The 20336-nt window shown below is 45.9% G+C and overlaps 1 protein-coding gene across 1 annotated transcript in view; it reads right to left on the reverse strand.

Moving 5' to 3' along the window:
* The window catches only part of RFX4 (regulatory factor X4), a 501498-nt gene that overhangs the window by 351201 nt on the left and 129961 nt on the right, over positions 1-20336 (reverse strand). Inside the window, 1 exon segment of the mRNA XM_029597552.1 lies at positions 1514-1727. Coding sequence (XP_029453412.1) covers positions 1514-1727 — 214 coding nt within the window.

Consider the following 20336-nt stretch of genomic DNA (forward strand, 5'->3'; position numbering starts at 1 on the left):
ATTCTAACTCTGCCTTTCTTAGTGTTATTATATGTCTGATGATTTATAGTAATTAATTGTAAAATAAAGTGATTCAATATGACTTTTGTAGCCAGCAGCAACTCTTAACATTTTCCTGTGGCCAGCACGGGCTATAACCTACAAGCTTGTCATGGCCTGCACCTCCTACTATCAATCCCGACTCTCACCATGCAGCACTGTCTTTCTCCTACCCTAGGGAAACATGCTCACTGAGTGCCACTCACCTTCTCTCCCAGGGAAACATGCTGAGTGGCACTCACCTTCTCTCCCAGGGAAACATGCTCACTGAGTGTCACTCACCTTCTCTCCCAGGGAAACATGCTCACTGAGTGTCACTCACCTTCTCTCCCAGGGAAACATGCTCACTGAGTGGCACTCACCTTCTCTCCCAGGGAAACATGCTCACTGAGTGCCACTCACCTTCTCTCCCAGGGAAACATGCTCACTGAGTGTCACTCACCTTCTCTCCCAGGGAAACATGCTGAGTGGCACTCACCTTCTCTCCCAGGGAAACATGCTCACTGAGTGCCACTCACCTTCTCTCCCAGGGAAACATGATCACTGACTGTCACTCACCTTCTCTCCCAGGGAAACATGCTCACTGAGTGTCACTCACCTTCTCTCCCAGGGAAACATGCTCACTGAGTGTCACTTACCTTCTCTACCAGGGAAATATGCTCACTGAGTGTCACTCACCTTCTCTCCCAGGGAAACATGCTCACTGAGTGGCACTTATCTTCTCTCCCAGGAAAACATGCTCACTGAGTGTCACTCACCTTCTCTCCCAGGGAAACATGCTCACTGAGTGGCACTCATCTTCTCTCCCAGGGAAACATGCTCACTGAGTGTCACTCACTTCTCCCAGGAAAACATGCTCACTGAGTGTCACTCACCTTCTCTCCCAGGAAAACATGCTCACTGAGTGTCACTCACCTTCTCTCCCAGGGAAACATGCTCACTGAGTGGCACTCACCTTCTCTCCCAGGGAAACATGCTCACTGAGTGGCACTTATCTTCTCTCCCAGGAAAACATGCTCACTGAGTGTCACTCACCTTCTCTCCCAGGGAAACATGCTCACTGAGTGGCACTCATCTTCTCTCCCAGGGAAACATGCTCACTGAGTGGCACTCACTTCTCCCAGGAAAACATGCTCACTGAGTGTCACTCACCTTCTCTCCCAGGAAAACATGCTCACTGAGTGTCACTCACCTTCTCTCCCAGGGAAACATGCTCACTGAGTGGCACTCACCTTCTCTCCCAGGGAAACATGCTCACTAAGTGGCACTCACCATCTTTTCTACCCAGAAGAATGCACTCACTGAGTGGCACTCACCTTCTCTCCCAGGGAAACATGCTCACTGAGTGGCACTCATCTTCTCTCCCAGGGAAACATGCTCACTGAGTGGCACTCACTTCTCCCAGGAAAACATGCTCACTGAGTGGCACTCACCTTCTCTGCTTTTGAGGAAATGCGTAGTAAGGCACACTCACCTTCTCCTCAGGCAGGCTTGCTGCTAGGTTCAGATCTCTGACATTTGGGAATTCTGGTAGCAGTGTCCCGAGCTTGGATCGGGGAGAATATGCCACAGTTTGCTTGGTGACCTCTTTCTTTCCAGTTTCATTGACCCAAGTTGCTCCTTTCTTGGAGTACATGACATCATAGTACTGCGAGCTCTCCTTCACTGCAATCCCATAGTAATGATACCTAAAGAAGCAGCCAGGTTAATCGGCTGATGAGGTTGGTCACAGATAGAGCCCATCATGAACTTTACATTCCAGTTTGTTTTCTAAAATTCTGATATATACAAAAAGTTGTATTTACAGAGATGTAACATTTTTCAAAATGATGCATTAACATTTTCTTTAACTAAAAATGGCTGAACAAGGACTAACTGGGAGAAATAAACAAGCATAGGATTCTATACTGTTCACTGCCTGTTCTTCACATGCTATCACAAAGCAGTAGTAGAGCAGTGATGATATCACATCATATGCCAGCGATTATAAGAACATAAGAAATTGCCATGCTGGGTCAGACCAAGGGTCCATCAAGCTCAGCATCCTGTTTCCCACAGAGGCCAAACCAGGTCACAAGAACCTGGCAATTACCCAAACACTAAGAAGATCCCATGCTACTGATGCAATTAATAGCAGTGGCTATTCCCTAAGGGGTAGATTTTCAAACCACGCGATTTGGCGTACTTTTGCTGGCGCATCAGGCGCAAGCAAAAGTACGCGGGATTTTAGTACATACGCGCGTAGCCGCGCGTATCCGCTAAAATCCTGGATCGGCGCGCGCAAGGCTATCAATTCCGTATAGCCGGCGTGCGCCGAGCCGCGCAGCCTACCCCCGTTCCCTCCGAGGCCGCTCCGAAATCGGAGCGGCCTCGGAGGGAACTTTCTTTTGCCCTCCCCTCACCTTCCCCTCCCTTCCCCTACCTAACCCACCCGCCCGGCCCTGTCTAAACCCCCCCCCCCTTACCTTTGTCGGGGGATTTACGCCTTCCGGAGGGAGACGTAAATCCCCGCGCAACCTGAGGGCAGGTCTGGAGGGCGCGGCCACGCCCCCGGGCCGTAGCCACGCCCCGGGCCCGCCCCCGGAACACTCCCGGCACGCCCCGAAAACGCCATGTGGTTCGGGCCCGCCCCCCTCAGAAAACCCCGGGACTTGCGCGAGTCCCGGGGCTCTGCGCGCGCCGGTAGGCCTATGTAAAATAGGCTCACCGGCGCGCAGGGCCCTGCTCGCCTAAATCCGCCCGGATTTGGGCGGATTTAGGCGAGCAGGGCTCTTAAAATCCGCCCCTAAGTAAACTTGATTAATAGCAGTTAATGGACTTCTCCTCCAAAAACTTATCCAAACCTTTTTTGAACCCAGCTACACTAACTGCACTAACCACATCCTCTGGCAATAAATTCCAGAGCTTAATTGTGCATTGAGTGAAAAAGAATTTTCTCCGATTAGTCTTAAATGTGCTACTTGCTAACTTCATGAAATGCTCCCTAGTTCTCCTATTATCCGAAAGTGTAAATAACCGATTCACATCTACTCGTTCAAGACCTCTCATGATCTTAAAGACCTCTATCATATCCCCCCCCCCCTCAGCCGTCTCTTCTCCAAGCTGAACAGCCCTAACATCTTCAGCCTTTCCTCATAGGGGAGCTGTTCCATCCCCTTTATCATTTTGGTTGCCCTTCTCTGAACCTTCTCCATCACAACTATATCTTTTTTGAGATGCAGCGACCAGAATTGTACACAGTATTCAAGGTGCGGTCTCACCATGGAGCGATACAGAGGCATTATAACATTTTCTGTTTTATTAACCATTCCCTTCCTAATAATTCCTAACATTCCTTTTGCTTTTTTGACTGCTGCAGCACACTGAGCAGATTGATTTCAAAGTATTATCCACTATGATGCTTAGATCTTTTTCCTGGGTGGTAGCACCTAATATGGAACCTAACATCGTGTAACCACAGCAAGGGTTATTTTTCCCTATATGCAACACCTTGCACTTGTCCACATTAAATTTCATCTGCCATTTGGATGCCCAATCTTCCAGTCTTGCAAGGTCCTCCCGTAATGTATCACAATCTGCTTGTGATTTAACTACTCTAAATAATTTTGTATCGTCCGCAAATTTGATAACCTCACTTGTCATATTCCTTTCCAGATCATTTATATATATATTGAAAAACACCGGTCCAAGTACAAATCCCTGAGGCATTCCACTGTTTACCCTTTTCCACTGAGAAAATTGACCATTTAATCCTACTCTCTGTTTCCTGTCTTTTAACCAATTTGTAATCCACAAAAGGACATCACCTCCTATCCCATGACTTTTTAGTTTTCTTAGAAGCCTCTCATGAGAGACTTTGTCAAACGCCTTCTGAAAATCCAAATACACTACATGTTCTGGTTCAACTTTATCAACATGTTTATTAACCCCTTCAAAAAAATGAAGCAGATTTGTTAGGCAAGACATCCCTTGGGTAAATCCATGTTGATTGTGTTCCATTAACCCATTTCTTTCTATATGCTCTACGATTTTGATCTTTAGAATAGTTTCCACTATTTTTCCGGCACTGAAGTCAGGCTCACTGGTCTATAGTTTCCCAGATCGCCCCTGGAGCTCTTTTTAAATATTGGGGTTACACTGGCCACCCTCCAGTCTTAAGGTACAATGGATAATTTTAATGATAGGTTACAAATTTTAACTAATAGATCAGGAATTTCATTTTTGAGTTCCTTCAGTATCCTAGGATGCATAACATCCAATACAGGTGATTTGCTACTCTTTAGTTTGTCAACCTGGCCTACTACATCTTCCAGGTTCACAGTGATTTGGTTCAGTTCGTCTGATTCATCACCCTTGACAACCATTTCCGGAACTGGTATCTCCCCAACATCTTCATTAGTAAACACGGAAGCAAAGAATTAATTTAGTCTTTCTGCGATGGCCTTATCTTCCCTAAGAGCCTCTTTAACCCCTTGGTCATCTAATGGTCCAACCGACTCCCTCGCAGGTTTCTTGCTTCAGATATATTTTTTAATTTATTTATTTAGCACTTTTTTATACCGATATGCATGTAAAAAATTTACATGTCACTTCGGTTTACAGCAAAACGAAAACAAGCATGTAAGAATGCATTACATCGAACAAGGGATACTAAGAACTGGGATCAACAGAATAAATAATAATTAGGCTTATAGCATCAGACAAGGGAAACGAGAACTGTGAATCAACAGAACAAATAATAATAGGCTCTACCAGAGAGCAAGAGATTAAAAACGGGGCAAGAGTCATGTTACTACGAAATTAACACATTGTCAAGTTTCTAGGGTAAATACTTGGATTGCACCACTTAAGTAGGAAGGTTAACTTGAGAGCTAGACCAATACTAGAAGAGGGTAGAATACTGGAAGGATCATCTGAAATTCGGAAAGGCTTGATCGAACAGCCAAGTTTTGAGTCGTTTTTTGAAGGTAAACGGGCATCGTTCTAGCCGGAGCTCTGGTGGGAGAGCGTTCCATTGCAGAGGGCCAGCTGTGGAGAGAGCTCTTTTCTTTAGTGTGGTTTTGGCAAAGGGGGCATAGAGAGTGTCTCTATAGGCAGATCTCATCGGTCTGGAGGGTAAGTGGGGACGAAGTGGGATATTAAGAACAAGGGGAGTGAGATTGTGAATGGCTTTGTGTAAGACCATTAGGACTTTGTACATAATTCTAAATTTGATTGGGAGCCAAGGCAGGTTCCGCAAGATGGGTGTAATATGTTCTTTCATTGGTCTTAGTCAAAATCCTGGCTGTGGCGTTCTGCAACATCTGTAAGGGTTTGATGGTGTTTGCTGAGAGACCGAGCAGAAGCGTGTTGCAGTAGTCAATTTTTGAAAAGATGATTGATTGGAGAACTGTACGGTAGTCTTGGAAGTGGAGGAGCGGTCTCAGTCGTTTTAGGACTTGTAATTTAAAAAAAGCCATCCTTTGTGGTGTTATTGATACCTTTTTTTAGGTTCAGTTGATTGTCGATGATGACTCCGAGGTTTCTTACTTGGAAGGAGAGGGATGGAAGAATGGTAGGATGATTGTTGGGAGCTACATAATTGACATCCTGGGAGACGAGAAGGAGTTCAGTCTTGTTGGTATTAAGGATTAGGTTGAGGCTTGAGAGAAGGTGGTTGATAGATTGAAGGCAGTTGTTCCAGAAGCCGAGGGTTTTGTATAGAGAGTCAGTGATCGGGATGAGTATTTGCACATCATTAGCGTATAGGTAGTGAATTAGCTTTAGGTTGGAAAGGAGATGGCAGAGTGGGAGTAAGTAAATGTTGAAGAGGGTAGGAGATAGTGAGGAGCCTTGCGGAACTCCCAGGGTTGAACTGACAGGTTGTGATTCTGTATTGTTGATTTTGACCTTGTAGAATCTGTTATTGAGGAAAGACTTGAACCAACTGAGTGCGGTGCCTTTGATGTCGATGTCAGCTAGCCGTTCCACGAGAATTGAGTGGTTCACCATGTCGAAGGTGGCTGATAAGTCGAGGAGAATGAGCAGACAAGGTTGTTTATTGTCGAGATTCAGAAGAATGGTGTCTGTTAGTGAAATTAAGAGGGCTTCTGTGTTTAGGGATTTACGGAAGCCGAATTGAGATGGGGCTAAGATTTTGTTTTCATCCAGATATTCCGAAAGTTGCTTATTGACTATTTTTTCCAAGATTTTAGAGATGAAAGGAAGATTAGCTATAGGGCGAAAGTTGGCCGGGTCATCAGGTGACAAATTAGGTTTTTTCAGTAGCGGTTTGAGAATGGCAAGTTTCAGGGGGTCTGGAACTCGGCCTTGTGTTAAGGAGCAGTTAATGATTTCTGCAATAGGCTTGGCAGTGGCTTTAGGGATGGAGATGAGTAGGTTTGATGGTATCGCATCCATGTGGTGAGATGATGGTTTGAGCTTCTTTAGTATGGTTTAAATCTCTAGGGAGGACATAGGCTCGAAAGCTTCCAGGCCTGTGGTCTGTTGTAGGGAGGCAGAGAAAGGTGGGAGGGGGGGGGGGGGGAGGCTGACCCTTGTTGGCAATTAGCGACGATATCAGATTGGTGATTTTTTTCTTGAAGTATGAGGCTAGCTTTGAGGCTTTGCTAGCTGCTTGCTCGTCCAGAATATATGTGGGAGAGGGTTTGGTGAGGGTTGAGACGTATGAGAATAAAGCTTTCGAGTTGAAGATGAAGTGGTGGATTTTCCATGAGAAGAAATCTCTCTTTGTTCAGAGGATGGAGATCCTGTAGCGGTGCATGAGAGATTTGTAAGCAGCCAGAGGTGTTCACTGCTTCTTAGTTCTTGCTTGAGAGTTTTTAGTTCAGGGGTGTACCAAGGTTTCCTGTTGTCTATATTAGTGCAAAGGACTTTAGTGATTAATGGGCAAGTTAGGTCAGCTACTTTTTTGGTGATCTTGAATCATGTGGAGGAGGCCGAGTCTGCATCCGAGAGGTCCAGATGTTCTAATTCAGATGATAGGTGTGAGCTGAGGATGTCCGGGTTACACAGTTTCCTGAATTGGACCGTGGTTTTTTGTAGCGGTTGGGGGGAGGGTTGGTTGGTTTTCAAGATTGTGGTGATCAACCTGTGATCAGACCAAGGGACCAGAAAGCAAGTCGTTGTGGAGGAGGGGATGAGGCTTTCATTTATGAAGATTAAGTCCAAAGTGTGTCCTGCTTTGTGTGTAGGTCCGTTAATGATTTGTTTGAATCCCATATAACTAAGCGTGGAGAGAAACGTTTCACAGCTGGAGGAGAGAGGAGATATGTCCACATGGAGGTTGAAGTCTCCCATTATTATAGCAGGGGCATCTGTGTTGATGTGTTTGGCTATACGTTCAATTAGTGGAGATGGGTCTGATTCTAGGCATCCTGGAGGGGCATAAGTAAGGCAGATTTGAAGAAAATTCGATTTGAATACGGCGAATTCAAGCGTGGCTGATGAGTTGACGTGTTGTAGCGATAATCCTAGCTCTTTTTTTGAAGCTAATAGCAGACCGCCGCCTCTTTTTTTAAGTCTGGTGATAGAAAAGACGTCATAGGTATGTATCGGGAGTTGGTTGATTAATGCTGTGTCCTCAGGTTTCAGCCAGGTTTCGGTAATAGCGCATAAGTCGGGTTTGTCTTCCATTAGATAGTCGAAGAGGAGGTGAGTTTTTTTAGTGAGGGATTGTGCGTTAAGAAGGGTTAAAGAGAAGAGAGTGAGGCCCAGAAATTGATTCAGTGATGAGATCATGATGGGAATAAGTCTTTTTTGTTGAGTAATGGGAGAGGTGGTGTTTTTTAAAAGGTTTTTTCGGTGGTTGCTGATGATCGGGATTGAGAAGGTGCGCATACTTGGGTCTTACTGGAGGTATTGATAACCTGGGGGGGGAGGGAGGGAGAGGACAAGGCTGAGATGAAAGAGGGGGGGGAGGAGAATCGACAGATACTGGACTGCGGTATAACGGGAGCTCTCAAGTGAAGGTTTTAACGTCAGTTACTTGGTGCTGTCCTAAGGTGCTGCACTAAGGGGCGCACAAAGGGGCAGGCCCCTTTGTCGCGCACCTTTGGCACGCGATGCTGGGTGGACAGGGTGGGGTTTAAATCCCCCGCTCGACGCTCGGGGACGCTGTGAGCCGCGCACCCTCCCTGATTGGCTGGGGCCGAGAAGAGGCGGAGAGAGCAGCAGCCTCGTGGCCAGTGCAGGAGCTATCTGGGGTAAGTGCTGGTGATTTAGGAGGGCCTTACCCCGACGGGCTTAAGCGCCGGTTGCGCAGGCCCCCGCAGCCGCCTCGGTCCGATCCGTCCACGGTTCCGGTCGTGAACTCGATCGCTGCCAGAAAGGAACACCAGGTGGACGGGGTGGGGTTTAAATCCCCCGCTTGATGCTCAGGGACGCTGTGAGCCGCGCGCCCTCCCTGATTGGCTGGGGCCGAGAAGAGGCGGAGAGAGCAGCAGCCTCGTGGCCGGCGCAGGAGCCATCTGGGGTAAGTGCTGGTGATTTAGGAGGACCTTACCCCGACAGGCTTAAGCGCCGGTTGTGCAGGCCCCCGCAGCTGTCTTGGTCCGATCCGTCCACGGGTCCGGTCGTGAACTTGATTGCTGCCAGAAATGCAACTGAAGAGTCTGGTGTGGAGGCAGCAGTAGATACTGGGCAGGTGGTTCTGCTGATCCTGCTGACAAGGATCCGGATGAAACTAAAGTGCACCAGGGGGCAGGAGAACTGTCATTGAGCCCACTATTATAATCTTGATTCTGCAGAATACTCATGATAAAAATCATAATAAATTATTTTATTATGAGTTTTTGCCTCTATGGCCAATTTCATTTCAAATTCTCTCTTCGCCTGTCTTATCAATGTTTTAAACTTAACTTGACACTGCTTATGCTTTATCCTATTTTCTTCAGATGGATCCTTCTTCCAATTATTGAAGGATTTTTTTTGGCTAAATAGCCTCTTTCACCTCACCTTTTAACCGTGCCGGTAATCGTTTTGCCTTCCTTCCACATTTGTTAATGCGTGGAATACATCTGGACTGCACAGCTAGGATTGTATTTTTTTTTTTTTGTTTAAACAATTTTTTTATTAGTTTTATTCTTACATCAAGGAAATACAACTTTGGTAGGGTATAGTTCTGACCCAACAGCAAAAGAACATAACCAAACCATATGATCTAACAAACCCAACAGCTTTGTATATCATCCCTTCCCCCCCTACAACTCCTCAAGTCCCCACCTCCCCTAACCATCCCCCCCATCAGTCCCTGAAGTGAGATGAATCCAAACCAATAGGAAGCAAGTAGAATGTCTTTTGTATGGCCGGTCCGACCAGGAATCAGTCATTCACAACCAAGCTCTGTGCACGAGGTGGTAGGTGTTGTAGATAAGAATTCCAGACCAGAAGGAAATGTCGTCTATGACGCAGGGATTCTCGAGACGCCATGTTTTCCATGTTCATCAGAGCGTGAAAATGATTTCTCCATGCCCAAAAAGATGGTGGGTTTGCAGATCGCCATATGGATAAGATCACCTTCTTCCCCACTAAACCTGCCTTTTGTAAAAGCTTGTGTGAGCCAGGATCTCGAACCCTAATAGGCGAGATGCAGCCAAACAGCAACCACAAAGGGGATACAGGAAAAGCCACATCTATTAGTTCCGCCAGGAAATCCGCCACTTGGTGCTAAAAGCGTCGGACCATGGGTCATGACCAAAATACATGTGACAAGGTGCCTACAACGATTGGGCAGCGGAGGCAATTAGCAGATGACCTTAGAGTCAATTGGCAGGCTACCTGAGGGGACACATATGCATGGCTTAAAAATTTGAATTGCAACTCCCTGTAATACATATTGTTTGAGATCTTGGTGGCACACCAAAAACATCACTGCACTATAGTATGAGTCACCATAAAGTCCCCATCCTGATTCCATCGGGTGGCCAGAAGAGAGCAAATATCAGGTCTTATCGTATGACGGAGGTATTTATAGTAATTGGATAATGAAGGAACCTCTGAATGTTCAAAGTGAAACACTTGGTCCACTGTTAAAAATATCGCAGGATGTCCAGAGTCTGCAGATAGTGTGGTGATATAATGTCGAATTTGTAAATATGGGAAAGTATGAGACACTCCCAAATCATAAACCTGGGTGACTTCTGCCCAGTCTAGCACCTGTCCCTCCCGAGAAAGCAGGTTCCCCAAATAATGAATACCCCTGGACGTCCACTCCCTGAAGGAGCGTGATTGAGACCCTGGCAAAAAGTCATCATTCCCTATGAGAGGAAGAAAATGGACGCACAATTTGGATATCCGTAACAGCTTGGTTAAGCACACCCAAGATAAGCGGATGGGCTTAAGCAGTGCCGACTGGGATAAGAAAGTGGAAAGGTGCGTGGTCGGAGATTGCAATACATATAGAAGAGCCCGCGGGTGTACAACCACAGCATCGGAGGTCATTGGGACAAAGTGAGACTGGTTCAATAACCAGTCACGAATAACTCGCAAATTGCATGCCAAATTATAAAGAGCCAAATCAGAGAGCCCTAGCCCCCCATCCCCACGAGACATCTGCAACCAAGAAAGAGGTATCCTAGATTTCCCGCTCCGCCAAACGAAACGTTGGATGATGATATTTAAAGTGGCTAAATCTCGTCTAGTCAGCCACAAAGGCAAATTCTGCAGAAGATAAAGCCATTTTGGTAGGATGGCCATTTTGAATAAATTTATCCTGCCACTTAAGGAAAGCGGAAGGTTACCCCAGGTTTTTAATAAATCTAGAGTATCGCGAAGCAATCCCAGAACATTCACCTTGTAGGCCTGGCCCAGGTCCGAGGGGAGGAACACTCCTAAATAGCGGAGAATGTCCCCCGCCCAGTGTAATGGAAATGTGCCCCGCCACTGGGCCTGCAGTTCAACTGGGAATGCTAAGGTGGAAGATTTGGATTCATTGAGTTTAAGTCCCGAAAAATCCCCAAAATTCCATATCAATTGTAATAAAAAGGGCAGTGAAGTATGTGGCTTAGTAATAAACCAACAAATCATCAGCAAAGGCCACACATTAAAAAATGTGAGGCCCTATGTGAACTCCTCTGATTTCACACTCAAGTTCTATGACTAGCAGGAGAGGCTCTAATTGTAAAATAAACAGCAAGGGAGATAAGGGGCATCCTTGCCTTGAGCCTCGCGTCACAGAGAACCTCCCAGACTGTGCTCCATTAGCAGTAATTAGGGCCTGCTGGTCACAGTATAATAGTTGAAGGACATTTGAAAAAACCCCATCAAAACCCATCTTTTGCAAAATATTAAAGAGATAATGCTATTCCATCCTATCGAAGGCCTTTTCGGCGTCAAAGCTAATGGCCAAATAGGGCCTGGACATTTGTAGACAAATGGTCAATGCGGTCAATACTCTGCGTATGTTAGCCAAAGCATAATGCTTGCGCACAAACCCCACCTGATGATCACCAATAAGAATGGGAAGGACAATAGCCAATCTGTCTGTCATTATCTGGGCCAATAATTTCTAATCATAATTCAGGAGGGATATTGGTCGGTAGGATTCAGGGGAAAGTGGATCTTTGCCGGCTTTCTGGATAAGGGTAATGTGCGCTAGGTTCGCATGAACTGGGAAGGAGCCTTGATCTGTGAGTGCTGTGAATGCCTGTGCCAGCGGGCGAGAGACTTGTCCCTCAAGAAGCTTAAAGAACTTCGCAGTGTAGCCATCAGGTCCGGGAGCCTAAAAAAACTTTGAGTGTGCCGAATAGCAAAGCGGACCTCCTCCTCAGTGATAGGCCTATTTAGGCCATCTTGCTGGTCTCTTGTTAAACAGGGAAGAGAAACTCGTGCACAAAAATGGTCAGAAGCTTCTTCATTCCACCCCTCTGTAGCATAAAGTGAGGAAAAAAAATCACAAAAACGATTTAAAATAGCGGGAGTGTCTCTTACCACCAGACCTGATGGGTCTTTTAATGCTGGGATAAATTGGCTTGAGTGTGTGGATCTAATTAAGTTTGACATCATCTTCCCCGCTTTATTGCTATATTGAAAGAATCGGTATTTGTAGTACATCAAACTTTTTTTAGCACGCTGGTGAATGAGAGAGTTTAACGCATATTGTTGAGTGAAATACTGGGTACGCAGTGTCCATGTGTTCGAAGCGGCCAACTGGAAACATAGTTTGCGTAGTTGGGCACTGAGGGAGAGAATGCGGTGATTGAGCGTCTTCCGATGGTGGGCTACATAGGAAATAATGTCCCCGCGTAAGACGGCCTTTGCGGCATACCAAAATAAAACAGGTTGTGGTTCATGGGCTACATTGGATTGTACATAATGTGCCCACTTGGTATGTACAAAACCTTGAAAGTTCTCATCAGAGGCCAAAAAATAGGGGTAGCGCTAGATACACGTCAACGGTCCCAGATCTGAGAACTGAAAATCCACCCACACCGGGGCGTGGTCAGAAATCACAATATCCTCGATACCTGTATCCCAGATACGAGAAAAAGAATGTGTACTGACGAGGAAATAGTCCAATCTGGAAAGGGTCGCATGCGCATGGGAAACGTGTGTAAAGTCTTTCTCAATTGGGTGGAGGTGGCATCCAGCAAATGCAGAGTATTTTCCAACAACTATGGACCCTTACCCTGGCTTGGTTCGTGGTGGTGGCCTTGAGAGGCATCTAGCAGGGGATCTCATTTACTGTTGAAGTCTCCCCCAAAAACCAGGACGTCTGTGAGATACGGGATCAAATATGTACAAATTTTCCTGAAAAAGCGAGAGTCATAAACATTTGGAGCATAAATATTGCACAGTACCACAGTCTGTTGGAATAATTCAGTAACCAAAATGAGATAACGGCCAAGTGGGTCACATATCTCCTTATTAATTTTGATAGGAAGTTGCATGTTAATCAAAATACCACCCCCCCTGACCAGGATGAGGTCGACACAAAGCGCACCTCTCCTACCCAATCACGATGAAGCTTAGCATGTTTTGTATCACTTAGATGCGTTTCTTGTAGGTAAGCTACCATTGTGGCTTTCCTCTTAAGTAGAGTAAGCACCTTTGAGCATTTAATGGGTGAATTTAACCCACACACATTCCAAGAAATAATGCGAGTAGTATTAACCATCCTCCCATGAGAAGAAACATATTTTCCAGAAAATTATCATGCCGGGGCCCCCATGGAAATATTTTACCACCTGGTCAAAGCATCAAAAACCAAGCTTTGGATTCATCTTAGTCTGCAGTGAAGAAATACCCTCGTACCCACCTTTCAGTTTGCCCTTTTCCCCCACTTCCCCTTGTCCAGTACCTCCCCCTTCCATAGCTTCTCTGCTTAATCCCCCCCAAACCCATCCCCCCTTCTCCCCAGCACCCAAAGTGACCCAAACCCCAATCTCCAAATTACCCATATCAATGCCTTCATCTAAGAAGGCTCGGAGATCTAGTATTGATGTGACCAGGTCCATTCCATTACACACAGAGAGAAAAAGGAAAGGAAAAAAAACCTGTTATGCAGTGAGTGAATCAGGAATTATACATGGCATAAGCGGCCATTCGACAGAGTCATCATACTGATTCAGTTGAGTTAAAGAACAATACAGTCTGGACATGCCAAGAAAATGCAAAATTCCATAGTCCCCAAAGAATTCAGTTCAAACCTCTCCGCCCCCCAAAGAATAGCAGAGGGAAGCACCGCCTAGCGTTGTTTCAAGAGAATGTAATCACTGAAAAATAATTTAGGATAGAGGATAAAATAATAAGAAAAAAAGGGCTACAAACGATTGTAGCTGTCAGTTTATCCTGAGTGTCCAGCGAACAGCCCCTTATAAGTCAGTGAGCTCTGTGTTCAAGAGACTAGGCAGCACCAGACGTAAAAAAAAATGAAAACATCGTGGGGGGACGGGGCCGCCATGTTCAGGACCAGCATGGGCATCCTTATTGACACTAGGAAACGGCGAAGCGCCTTGCTGGAGGGGAAAAGCTGACTTTAATAAAATTAGTCCTCTTCAACTATTCACTCTGTTCAAGGAAAAAAAATTGCGCTGTCGCGGGTTCCATGGCAGAGAAATGGAGAGTGAGAGAGAAGAAAAAACAGAAAGACAAACCGCCCATGAGGTGAGCAGCCTTTCATTTATTCAGAGTCTTGATGAATGCTTGAGCCTTCGTTGCGGTATCGAAAAGATGAATTTTATCGGCGTACCAGATGCACAGACAAGCCAGATATTGTAGGGAGAACTTGACTCCCCGATTATGCAGAGCAGTACAAAGCGGGGAGAAGGCCTTGCGTGCCTCAGAAACTGAGGCAGAGAAATCTTGGAACACTTGGCTAGAGAGTCCCTGATATGATAGAGATATTTTGCTCTGTGTTGCCCGCCAGATCGCAGTTTTGTGGGCAGAGTTCAAGATCTTAGCAATAATTAAGCGCGGGTACCCCGAATTAGTGTTCTTTGTCCCAAGTCGGTGGGCCCTCTCAATGACCAATTTCCCATGTAACGGAGTAAGGTCGAGTGCTTCTGGGAGCCAGTCTGCAAGTAGAGTACAAAGTGACTGTTTCTCTATTTCTTCAGGGAAACCCATAAAACAGGTTATCCCTCCGGGCTCTGTTCTACAAGTCGTCTATTTTTTGTTGGAGGGCTGAGAATTGTTTATTGTGAGCGGCCATGTTCCCCGAGTAAACCACCACATTGTCCTCCAACGCCGAGATCCGAGTCTTGACCTGTTCTAGATGGGGCTGTAATGCTGAAAGCGTATCCCGAACCTCCCCCAGCTGAGAATTGATTTGTGCCCACTTTTCATCCAGGGTTTCTCTGATAGCCTCTTTAATATCGGAGATTGTAAATGAGGCGGGGGAGGGGGGCAACTCACTATCATTGGTGGATGCCATCTTGGACTCCGGGGCTCTCGGTTTATCTTTTTCTCTTCTCCCGCTCTTGGTGGGCATCCCGGGTGAAGTTTTGCACCAAGTCCAAATGGTGGACATGCAATGCGGCTCGTGAAGTAGGTGATATCATGCGCTTCGATGGGCCACGATGGGCGGAGTGGGCCTAGGAGCCAGCAGATATTGTGTCCTCCTGGCTCAGCACATCATGTGATCTCCCAGGATTGTATTTTTAAACAATGTCCATGGCTGTTGAACACTTTTAACCTTTGCAGCTGCACCTTTCAATTTTTTTCTTACTATTTTCCTCATTTTATTAAAGTTTCCCTTTTGAAAATTTAGTGTTAGAGCTGCAGATTTACTTATTGTCCCCCTTCCAGTTATTAGTTTAAATTTGATCATGTTATAATCACTGTTGCCAAGTGGCCCCACCACCGTTACTTCTTTCACCAAATCTTGCGTTCCACTAAGAATTAAATCTAAAATAGCTGCCTCTCTTGTTGGTTCCTGAACCAATTGCTCCATGAAGCAATCATTTATTACATCCAGGAACTTTATGTCTCTAGCTAGTCCTGATGTTACATTTACCCAGTCAATATTGGGGTAATTGAAATCTCCCATTATTACTGCACTGCCAAATTGTTAGCTTCCCTGATTTCTCTTAGCATTTCATCATCTGTCTGACCATCTTGACCAGGTGGATGGTAGTATACTCCTATCACTATACTCTTACCCAACACACATGAGATTTCTATCCATATAGATTCTACTGAGCATTTAGTCTCTTGTATGATCTTTATCCTGTTGGACTCTATACCCTCCCGGACATAAAGTGCCACACCCCCACCAAGTTGATCCTCCCTATCATTATAATATAATTTGTACCCTGATATAGCACTGTCCCATTGGTTATCCTCCTTCCACCAGGTCTCTGTGATGCCAATTATGTCAATCTCATCATTTGCTGCTATACACTCTAACTCTCCCATCTTACTTCTTAGACTTCTAGCATTGGCATACAGACATTTCAAAGTGTGTTTTTTGTTTGTATTAACAGTATTGCACTGTTGAGGATTTCACACTATTTATACAGTACTGTACAGTGGAGATGTCACTCTAAGTATACTAGACTGGACCCGTGATATCACAGTGTGTGCACAGCACTGTGCCTAATGATTATATTGGGGAGAGGGATGGGGGGTCTTGGTCATAACGTGGAACACTGAAATATAAAGTTACCATAACGCTTGGGCGGCCTAGGACGCATCAAAGACCATGCTCCTAGAGCCCTATTTTATGAGATGTATATGCATAGATAGCGCAATACATTATAACTCTCACTCCCTCCCTCTCAGGCCGAGTCAGAAAAACACACGGGAGAGCTGGCGAGCGCCCGCTCTCCCGGCGCGCGCACAGGTCACTCTCCTGGGCACGCGATTCAGGAGGGTGGTCTATGCAAATTATGGCCCGCGGTAAAAGGAGGCGCTAGGGACACTGACAGGAGTGGCGGCTGTCAGTAGGTTTGACAGCCGATGCTCAATTTTGCTGGCGTTGGTTCTCAAACCCGCTGACAGCCACGGATACGGAAAACGGACACCAGCATAATTTAGCGTCCGTCTTCCGACCCGCGGGCCAATTTTTTATTTATTTTTTTTAATTTTTACTTTTTTTTTTTTACTTTTGGGGCCTCCGACTTAATATCACCATGATATTAAGTCGGAGGGTGCACAGAAAAGCAGCCTTTGGGCAGGCGTTAATTTCTGAAAGTAACATGGGTGGCTTGGCTGCACATTTTACTTTCTGTATCGCGCGGGAATAACTAATAGGGCCATCAACATGCATTTGCATGTTGCAGGCACTGTTAGTTTCGGGGGGGGTTGGACGTGCTATTAGCCCTTACTGAATAAGGGGTAAATCTAGTGCGTCATAAACGTGCGTCGAAATGCAGGTTAACAGTGCGTCGAAATGCAGGTTAACAGTGCGCTCCACTGGAGTGCACTGTACTGTAATCGCCTGATAAACAGATAATCAAAAGACATATATATATATATATATATATATATATATATATGGGGGGGGGGAGGGAGTGAGAGTTTGCGCTGTCTATGCATAGTTGCAATGTTAAGGCTTGGAAAATGGTTCAATAAAAAGCATTTGTAATAAAGTGTATACAGCAATACTGTACTAGTGATGATGGCGTACCATGTGCAAAGCAATTCTGTATCAGAAACTTCACATTGTATACCCACCAGTACCAGACCAGGGATTTCACACAGTGTGCTCAGTAATGCACAGGTGAAGATATCACATAATATACACTGTACTGTTAACAGTGTATCTATCACACTATATACACCAGTGCTGGACCTGCAATATCACACTGCGTGCACAGTAATGCACAGGTGAAGATATCACATAATATACACAGTATTGTTAACAGTGCATCTATCACACTATATACACCAGTGCTGGACCTGCAATATCACACTGCGTGCACAGTAATGCACAGGTGAAGATATCACATAATATACACAGTATTGTTAACAGTGCATCTATCACACTATATACACCAGTGCTGGACCTGCAATATCACACTGCGTGCACAGTAAAGCACAGGTGAAGATATCACATAATATACACAGTACTGTTAACAGTGTATCTATCACACTATATACACTAGTGCTGGACCTGCAATATCACACTGCGTGCACAGTAAAGCACAGGTGAAGATATCACATAATATACACAGTATTGTTAACAGTGCATCTATCACACTATATACACCAGTGCTGGACCTGCAATATCACACTGCGTGCACAGTACTGTAGCAGTAACTTCACACTATGTAAACAACAATTCTGAAACAATGATGATTTTACACCATGGAGTAGATTTTCAAAAGTTACGCGCACGCGTCCATGTGCGCACGCTACCCAGCTCGCGCACATGGACACGTGATTTTATAACATGCACGTGCTGCCGTACACATGTTATAAAATGCCAGCTCGGCACGCGCAAGGGGGGGAAAGCATTCTTATGTTCTTATATGACTTATGCAAGGCAACGCATCGGGGCCTTCCCCAGTTTTCTCCCAGTCCGCCCAGTCCTTCCAGTCCGCTCCAATTAAGGAGCGGACTGGGAGGGAACTTCCCAACCCCCTAGACTAACCTCCCTTCCCCTTCCCCTATTCTACATAAGAACATGCCATACTGGGTCAGACCAAGGGTCCATCAAACCCAGCATCCAGCATCCTCCCCCTATCCTAGCTCTCCCATTTCGTTAACTCATGTTTTGCTCCTGCCTCGGAGCAGGAGCAAGTTGCTCATGCCGGCATTCTGCCAGCGTGCGATCCCCCAGCAAATGGCCGCTGTGCCTGGTGCCTCTAGCCCGCCCCTTTCACTAACCCTGGGACTTACAGGCGTCCTGGGGGTTTACGTGCGTGGCCGGGCCTTACGAGCGCCGGGCCAGTTTTCAAAGGGCCCAGCCACACGCGTAAACCCCCGGGATGCGTGTAGGTCCCGGGGTTAGTGAAAGGGGCAGTCCAGGGGCGGGGCTAGAGTCACCTGGCACAGTGGTTCTCAACCGGTGTGTCACGACACACTAGTATGTCACCAAGAACATGCAGGTGTGTCGCCACACTTCCCGGTCCCCCGCTGACCCAGCTGCTCCCCGGTCCTCCTCCGCCCGGGCTTAAAATGCTGTCAGCCCGGGCAGAACGCGGCAAATCAGGTGGCAGCACCGGCATTGGCATGGCCTCTTCTTCCCGCCCCCCCGTGGCCCGGAAGAGGAAGTGGTGAGCATTGGGTGCATGCGTGGGAAGAAGAAACCATGCGAGTTTGGTCAGCATCGGCCCGAGGAATGAGCAGCGCGGCTCAGAGAAAAAAGATGAAGAACGTCAACCCCCGTGGCCCATGAGGCTCCTTTCTCTGCACGAGGGCTGAAAATGAAGGAGGTTAGGGTTGGGAGGAGGCTGCTGCTGCCGCTAGTTCCGGGGGGGGGGGGGGGGGGGGGGGGGGAGTAGGAGGGAGGGAGAGTGAATGAGCAAGCAAGCATGTGTGTTTGAGATCCTGTATGTGTGAATGAGATTGCATGTAGGTGTGTGATTGAGAGCCTGTACATGTGAAAGAGAGTATGTCTGTGATTGAGAGCCTGCCTGTGAGAGAGAGAGCATGAATGTAAGTTTACGACTGGGAACCTGTATGTGTAAGTTTGTGATTGAAAACCTGTTTGTGTGAAAGAGTATGCATGTATGATTGAGATCCTTTGTGTGTGAGAGAGATCATGTGTATGTATGATTAAGAGCCTATGTGTATAAGTAAGAGAGAGAGCATGTGTGTCTGTGTGTGATTGAGAGCTGGTTTAGGTGAGGGAGCATGTGAGTGAGAGCCTGTGTGTAAATGAGAGAAAGAGAGAGCATGTGTGTCTGTGTGTGATTGAGAGCTGATTTAGGTGAGGGAGCATGTGAGTATGTGATTGAGAGCTTGTGTGTAAATGAGAGAAAGAGAGGACATGTTTGTAAGCATGTGAATGAGAGTCTGTGTGTGAGAGAAAACGACAGCATATATGTGTGTGATTGAAAGCTTGTGTGTGTAAGTGTGAAAAGATAGACAGCATGTGTGTAAATGTGTAATTAAGAGCCTATATAAGTGAGAGAAAAAGCATGTGTATATGTGAGTGACTGAGAGCATGTGTGTATAGGTGTGTCATTGAGAGCCAGTGTGAGAGAGAGCGCTGGTATGTGACTGAGAGAGGAGAAAGTTCCAAGCAAACCACCCCTCCTCCTGCTAATTCAGAACAATCTCAGGACACCTGGATATCAAATGTTCCCAGGAATGCAGAGCAAAAACATTTTTGTATCCTTATTTTTCATTACTGGGTCTTTGTGTCTGCTATTTTGAAATATTTTATTGGTATCTAGAAATTTTTTATGAGTTTTTAATTATTGGATATTACACTCATCAGCTGTTTCGAAATAATCTGTTCTTTTTGTTAGTACAGTTTTACTGCTACTGATTTTATATTTCTTGATTTGTTTTATAAGGATGGGTGATGTTTCTTTTTTCCTTTATTACACTGCATACAGAGACTCTGGCTTGTTGCAGTTTCCAGGTCAGTTTTGTCTGCATGCGTCTAGTTATGCGTTTTGGTCTCTTTATTCTATGTTAGGTGAGGGTCAGCACATGTGATTCAGGTGAGGTTTTCTGCTGGCGTGTAGTTTCTGTGTAGGGCTCTATAGCAGCCTGGCTTGGTCCGTTTTCCTAATAGGAGATGTATTGGTGTCTTAAGGCCTGGTGTAATATTTTCAGTGTTGCCTTTTCTTAGGTAAGGTGGTTACTGTTTAAGTGCGGGATATTGGTGCTGTTTTGGTGTGGGTTGTTTACCATTTATGCAATTTCTGTTCAGACAGAATACGTATTTTTCCCTTGGGTCA

This window comes from Rhinatrema bivittatum, chromosome 4, assembly GCF_901001135.1.
Source record: "Rhinatrema bivittatum chromosome 4, aRhiBiv1.1, whole genome shotgun sequence".
Taxonomy (NCBI): domain Eukaryota; kingdom Metazoa; phylum Chordata; class Amphibia; order Gymnophiona; family Rhinatrematidae; genus Rhinatrema; species Rhinatrema bivittatum.